Here is a 7,888-nt window from a genome sequence, read left to right on the forward strand (position 1 = left end):
CAATCATGAATTAGCGCTACACATGTTTGTGCCGTATATTGTATTTATGAATGATTTCTGAGCAATATTCATAAATTAGCTCATTATTGTCTGTGCCAAAGCTGCTAAAATATGAAGCCCGCTTTTTAGCTCACCTGAGCCAAAGGCTCAAGTGAGCTTTTCTGATCAAAATTTGTCTGTTGTCTGTCGTTGTTGTCGTAGTCGTCGTTATCGTAAACTTTTCACATTTTCATTTTCTTCTCAAGAACCACTGGGCCAATTTCAACCAAATTTGCTACAAAGCATCCTTGGGTGAAGGGGATTCAAGTTTGTTCAAAAGAAGGGCCACACCCTTTTCCAAGGGGAGATAATTATGAATTAGAGAAAAATTAATGGCATTTTTAAAAAATCTTCTTCTCAAGAACCACTGGGCCAGGAAAGATGAAACTCATGTGAAATCATCCTCAGGTAGTGTAGGTTCAAGTTTGTTCAAATCATGACCCCTGGGGGTAGGGTGGGGCCAAAATGGCCGATCAAACTTTTTCATAGGAATGTATAGGAAAAATCTTTAAAAATCTTCTCCTCAGGAACCACTGGGCCAGGAAAGATGAAACTCATGTGGAATCATCTTCAGGTAGTGTAGATTCAAATTTATTCAAATCATGACCCCCGGGGGTAGGGTGGGGCTAAAATGGCCGATCAAAGTTTTACATGCTAGGAATATATAGGAAAAATCTTCTTCTCAAGAACCATTGAAACAGGAAAGATGAAACTCATGTGGAATCATCTTCAGATAGTGTAGATTCAAGTTTCTTCAAATCATGACCCCGGAGGTAGGGTGGGGCCAAATGGCCGATAAAAGTTTTAAATAGGAATATATAGGGAAACCTATTAAAATCTTCTTTTCAAGTACTTCAAAGCTATGCGTAGTGATATTTATAGGGAACCATCCTCAGGTACTGTAGATTTTGTTCAAATCATGACCCCTTGGGGGGTTAAAATTCAAGCCCCCTTCCCCCCTCCCCGCCTTCAGTTAACTTTCAGTTCTGATCTGATATATGTGCTTTTTTCTAGCCAATTGCTCAGGTGAGCGATGTGGCCCCTGGGCCTCTTGTTTAAAGTTACTTATACAGTACATAAGCATAATTACTCGGAAGAGCATTCAAATGTATTCATGCCACAAACTCATTTTATTAATGCAGCAAACTAGAACACCAGTAAGTGTCAACACATGATGAATGTTCATCCTTTTTAAGAATAGATTATTACATCCCATTGGTCATTGTCTCTAACCAAAGTTCAGAAACAAACTGGAGCTCTGAACAGTATTATTGTTTATTATTTATGCAAATGTCCTCCAGTTCCCCAGTTTCAGTTTTGTCACCTACAATGTATGATATCAGAGTTTTAAGTTGCTTTGGCTGTTGCTCTATCTTTTGCACCATAAATGTTGTCAGTTAAACAATAATATCATTTCATCTGTTACAGAACAATGGTGTGCCCTCAAAGATATTTTATGATTTTGAGATTCCTTACTGTGTAAAGAGAAAAATGGCTCATATTTTTTTTTCTTTTTTTTATACTACATATATATTATATATATCCAAATTTTGCATATCCTGAGAATTTTTTGGTGCATGTACACATGTATATGTACATAGGAAGTTTATTATTCAAATCTTGTGACAAATTTTAAACTTGATTATTTTTTTTTTAGTCTTATATAATCCTTTTTGTATAAGTTTTCTAAAGCTGTTTTCATATTGAAATGATAATGTAAACTAGTTATATATTGTAAATGTGTAAATTGATTGAAGCATAGTAATTTGAATAATAGTTTGACATAAAATTTGAGAGAGGAAAGAAAGCATATTAAATGTAATATACATAAAGAATCATGCCTCATTTTCCATTCCAAGGTACCACCCCCAGGACTACTATGAAGGAAACAAAGACTTGAAGCAGGTGCTTGATCAAATCAAGGGAGGGTTCTTCTCCCCCGAGGAACCGGGACTGTTCACTGATATTTATAATTCCCTAGTGTACAATGACAGGTAATGTGTGTCCTTTCTGTTTCAGTTACAACCCCCGGTTTTATTATGAGACAAACAGAGAACTCCATATGGTGCTCGAGCAGCTGAACTCGGGTTTCTTTACCCCGGACAAACCCAATCAGTTTCGGGATCTGTACAACTTGGTTATGTGGCCAGATAGGTAGTCTGGTGTGATCCTGCATGGTGTTCTGATGATGGCTTGGCCTGCTATGAAATGGCTAGGGCATAGAGTGTTACCCCATCTGTCCATCAGTCATTTACATAGTTTTCTAGACTTTTATTGTTTTGCTTGTACTTTATAAGCTGCTCTTTTGTTTGGCTCTTTAAATTAATGACCTGCAGATTAAGTTCAAGTATCATGTCCATTTCATGAAATTTTTATGTTAAATGTTTTCTGACTTTTCATACCCCACTCACTAAAAGTTGGAGGATATTGAGTATCTGTCATTCTTCTCTTCCATATTGGTTTCCAGACTATTTATAAATATGTTCATTAGCTTTATGACTCCCTGTGAAATATTCAAATGGCTTTTAGATCAGCTTTGAAGTCAAAAAGTCAAGGTCAAATATTCATATGGCTCTCAGATAGTAAATTAAGTCTGAGGTCTTGCAATGAAATGTCTATAACTGAAGAAAAACCCGAATTAATTTTATGGCCAGGAGGTGAAAGGTCAAGATGGATCACTTTTTCTTTTTAATCTGCATTTTTTGTTTAATAATCCACCCTCTGATTTTGTCGTGAAGCGAGGGACATATATTTCCCTCAATACTAGCTTAATTCACTTACTGCTTGAAGTTAATCATTATATTCATGCAGCTTAAGTAATTTGTGGAAAAGACAGCTGATTCAAGAAAACAGAAGCAGCAATATTATAATCTGGTTTTGATTCATTTCTGCTCATTGTTATTTTCACAACCTTGAGCTTCCAGTTATTTAAAACTGGCATGTCAGCAGGGGCATTTTGTTATACATTTGTAGTTACACATTTAGTTATGCATGATGTGAGGGTCATTTTGAGTAGTGTCTGTTCAAAATTGCCTGGTTTATGTGCATTGTGAATTTCAGGAGAGAATACTGGTAGTTTTTGTCTAGAATATATTAAAAGGGTTCACTGGACTTGTGAATTCGAATTTTTTTTCATCAAATTTTATTATTATAAAATATCTCAATGGTTAAACTTTTTTTAAAAAGTTCATTTCCTTAAATACAAGATAAATCTATAGCCATTTCTGCCCTTGTGAAATATGCATGACAAGTTTCTTTCCAAGTCTTTAATAGAAAGGCATAAGTAGGACAGTTTTTTAATGATGGATGCTTCATAATTAAGTGGTGCAACTTGGCCCTTAATCTAGGGAGCCTTTACTCTGTAATTGAGGGTTGATACATTTTCTGAGTTCATTTCATGCAGAAGTAATTCAATAACATGATCAAGTCATGGTTTGTGGCAGAATTTTTTTAGTCTGGGAATAGAAATTCTTCCACGAAAAGCAAGGGACTGCTTTTGCTGCAGGTTCATTTTTACCGGTAGACATTTTGCGATGACCGTTTTCACAGATACGATATAAAATGGTACATGTATTTTATAAAAGGGATATTGTATGCAGAAAATGTTTTTCCACTCTTCATTTCGTCTACTTTGGGTTTCATTGGAGTTTCCTTGGTCACAGTATGCTGTCTCATTGGTGGTACATGTACCACGTTTTGCTTCTGATGCTTTAGAAGCTTTAAGGATATATCAATGTACCCAAACCATATTGCCTATTCCACTTAAATGAAAACAATAATTGCTTAGTGCGTGATGATTTGCATTGTATTAATTCTATTCACCTTTCCTGAAAAGGGAGGGTCAGAGTATATCGATTTTTTTTTAAAATAATATTTTATATAATACTGGTTATTTCCATAATGTGGAAACAATATTTGTTATTTTCAAAGTGTGAAAATACAGTAATATTTCACCTTAAATAGATGTAAAATTATGTTTAACATTATACAAAAAGTAATAATAACAATTTCAATACTAAAAGATGACTACTGCAACTTGACTTTTGTTTAGTTTTTGTATTAATGCCAGATAGAAGGGAAGAATAATCCAAGTCTCTATTTTCAGATTCTGCCTTCTGAAGGATTATGAAGATTACATTAGATGCCAGGACAGAGTCAGTGAAGTATTCAAGGTATGTACATCCATTCTAAGTATAGCAGACATCAAAGAAATCAGGCTTTCTCATACTTTTTGTTGAATTTTATTTAAACTAAGGAGGATGGGTATTTACTGTATTCCGGTACAAGTCATTAACTTAAGTATTCTTTTTAAATTATTTTGACTTTCAGAATCCTCTAGAATGGGCAAAGATGTGTGTCCTTAACATCGCCTCCTCAGGGAAATTCTCCAGCGACCGAACAATCTCCGAGTACGCCCGAGACATCTGGGGGGTGGAGCCTAACGATATCAAGTTACCTCCCCCTCATGAGGGCCTCGACTCACTGGACAGCAAACCGCAACAGAAGTGAGATCTCATGTGATAGTTAACAAACTCTACTGAGTACACTCGTAGCTTGTGGCTTTGTTGTAGACTGTATGTACACTTGTCATATTATATGTAATTATACTGAGATTCGTAAGATTAGCAATATTAAATGAGAGGACATTAGACTATTTCTAGGTATATATGATAATGTAGTTCTGGTGGAGAATCCATGTTGGATTGAGTACTTTTTTGAGCTTTGATAAATGTAACACTAGGTTTGATGCATTGATGTTAATATATAGGAATTAAAATCATTGTTGTATCATAGAATTTGTTAGGAACAGCATAATATGATTCTGTTCAATTTCTCAACTCAAGATAATAGACATTTGAAAGAGAAAGCTGTTCAGTCTTATTTATTTTCTTTTAAGGAGTAAAGCAAAACATGAAATTTACTAACATCATTTACCATTTTTCTGCTTTGTGTCTGCAGTGTTTTTTGCATTGTTTCACATTTTTATGGTGAATCTATCAAGAGATTTTTTTTCACTACTTTCTACAAATGATGTCTAAGTGAAATAAATGTTTGAATGTTTTTTGGAACCATCATAGAAGCTGTAAAACATGACAGTATGCAATATGTGTCATCAAATCTCATAATGCAGGACATTTTCAATATGCAAGGTTATATAGATTTGTTTTTCTTTTTTCTAGATTTAAATTAATGCATGTTTGGTTAGGGATTGAATAAATAATATACAACTGGTAAAAGGAACAAGATGACGGAAACAATTTTACTCTTAAACTCTGCTATCTTTTGTTGTTTAAAATTAAATTTTGTTTTATGTTACATGGAAATTGTTAACTGATAAATGCGCAGCAAGATTTGTCATTGATTTTTTTTTAGAATTGTGTAGTTTATAATAATTTTTTTTGTGGTGCTAAGCATTCCTCTTCTCTGCAAATCCATGCCATTCTTTTTTGTTCCCTGAAATTTGGGGGGGGGGGGGGAATATGTTTATTAATTATCTTACAGGTAGCATAGTTTCTTATAAAGCCTAAATATAGATGTACCTATTCAATGAGCTTTCTTTATAACTTGAACAAAGAAGGTGTGTACACTAATTCACTTGTTTCTTTAATTTGCAACTTGTTATAACCCTCCCCCAACCCCCGTGTTTGTGTTTCACAATTGTTTTTGTCTTCTGAATCAAATTCAAATGCTTTAATCTTGATTTTCAATATTTTTTTGTAATTATTGGATTTTTTCTTCTGTTTTTTTTTCATCTTTATAAAGCACCTGTTTTTAGAAGAAAAAAACCCAGCTTGTACTTGAGTGATGTTAAAATACTGATGTCTAAGATACAATTCTTGAAGCATGTTGTATTTCTTTTTGAAGAATAAAATTATGTTAAGAATTCATCTTTAATTTTTGGAAAGAATCTATAAGACTTTAAATTACATACATAATATTTTCTTTTATCATTTTATATATTTTTGTTATTTTTTTGCTTTTTAGGATTGTTTTACAATGATGTATATTATCATTCACATTAAAATTTATATAACTATCAGATTTGTGTATGATGAGGACTTCATGTGACAAGCACTGATGAGATAAAATCAACTCCTAGCCAATGAAAGAAAATATGAACAAAAAAATTTCACTAAAAAATAATTTATTTCAAAAATTATATTTCCTCAATGTTCTGTGTAAATGTCATCGTTTCTATAAGAGTGGAATTTCGTTAATTTAGGCACTTTGTCTATTCCATTGGACAGGAAAAAGCCATCACAAAATAGTCACAAAATTCTGGCCTAGAATATTGAAGGATATTCACTGGCAAAAAGTTGACTCTTGGGAGATCATCTGACAGGAATATTAGCCATATCTTATAAGCCAGCTTTCCTGTATATATTTATCAGAACAAATGTCTGGTCCATCATCTAATATAGGTGCTCCTGTTAATCTGCAGTCTATACAGCAGGCTTCCATGTTGTAAAATTGTGGGCCATATGCAACATGACACCTCAAACAACCAATGAGACATGTCCTTTGTGCTGACCTAGGGTCACATGCAAGGTTCAAAGTTGAACAAGTGACAACAGTCAATGTGAGGCAAATGAAGCCAATAAGCTGGTACCGGTATATGCTGTTCATCTGGAAAGAAAAATATTTTATCAGATGCAACAAAAATACAGTTAAATCTCTTCTCAAACTTGCTGGGACCAAGAAAGAACTTTTTGAGATATCCAAGGATTTGAGATACATTGAGGATAAAATCCCAAATAATTTTGATGGTCCAGTGTATATATGGACTAGATAGATTCTTGGTCCACTTCATGTCAAATCTGTAAATCATCCAGTTAATGAATCTTTGACCATGTCTTTGTCTTTTGACTTTTTGACCCTCCAATTCCAATGGGAGATTTTTTATATGCCACAGAGATTTAAGATAAAAAATCAATTGCATATGATTTTTAAGGTTAAGAAAGTCCTCAATTTCATTGCAAAAGCCTTTGGAGAACAAAGTTTTCGTCTTGAAACCTTTAAGATCCCTATGTATACGAGGGTTGTCTCAAAAAGTCGTAGATAATGTTTATAACTTTGTAAATATTCAATGAAGATATAAATTTTGTTCGAAACCTTGTGTATGTAGGAGAATACTACGTTGATTTTCAGGAACGGCATAAGTTTGATGGTTTCTGAACTTGACGTTCTTGTCACTGCGAACAGCTGTTAAGTGAAGAAATAAAATTAATGATATGAGCATAGACTGCTCAACAGCTTATGATATTTCTCCATTGTTGGTCATCCAATATTAGGACTGAAACTTAGCTTTGAGCTGTTCTTTGTCGTTTTCTAGGATATTCTACTAATACCGCAAACAAAAGGAAATATTCAGTGAGCCCACCGCACTCTACAATGGCAAAATAAAAGTATTTTTCCTCTGGACATTTGTATACTAGATTTACACAATTTCTGGTATTTACTTCTTCGAATTATCGAGAGAGTGCTGAACAATACAGAACGGGAGAATGCTGGACAATACAGAGCCAATCAATGCTTGGTTCATACAGGTGCGAATTGAAGACGTTTTCCCCTTAATTGGTCGTCCTTTGAGTTGCTATTAAAATGCCGTGCTTGACGATTGCTTTAATAATTACTTCTACCAGTTGCATGGAGATAACGAATAGTAACCGAGCTCAAAAGTTCAATCTATCCAAACAGGAAGTAAAGCAAACACGGACCTCTAAACTTATCAGGAATGGGATCAGGTGCCATGGATGAGTACACGTCCCCACAGGCGTTTGACGTTTTTAACCTTTCGTTTCAAAAATAAAAAAAATATCCCCATACTATAATAATAACTTAATATTAC

At 34.0% G+C, this 7,888-nt stretch overlaps 1 protein-coding gene across 1 annotated transcript; it reads left to right on the forward strand.

Annotated features, from left to right (window-relative positions):
• Nucleotides 1-1,872: 1,872 nt before the first annotated feature.
• Nucleotides 1,873-6,079, forward strand: LOC134245936 (glycogen phosphorylase, muscle form-like; the record flags this gene model as incomplete). Its single annotated transcript, XM_062728168.1, has 3 exons — nucleotides 1,873-2,033; nucleotides 4,145-4,211; nucleotides 4,369-6,079. Coding segments are annotated over 3 exons (408 nt in total), but the record flags the coding sequence as incomplete, so codon positions are not given.
• Between the last annotated feature and the right edge of the window lie 1,809 nt (nucleotides 6,080-7,888).

Source organism: Saccostrea cucullata, unplaced genomic scaffold, assembly GCF_032062105.1.
Source record: "Saccostrea cucullata isolate Sc308-1 unplaced genomic scaffold, CSIRO_AGI_Scuc_v1 ctg2127, whole genome shotgun sequence".
NCBI lineage: Eukaryota > Metazoa > Mollusca > Bivalvia > Ostreida > Ostreidae > Saccostrea > Saccostrea cuccullata.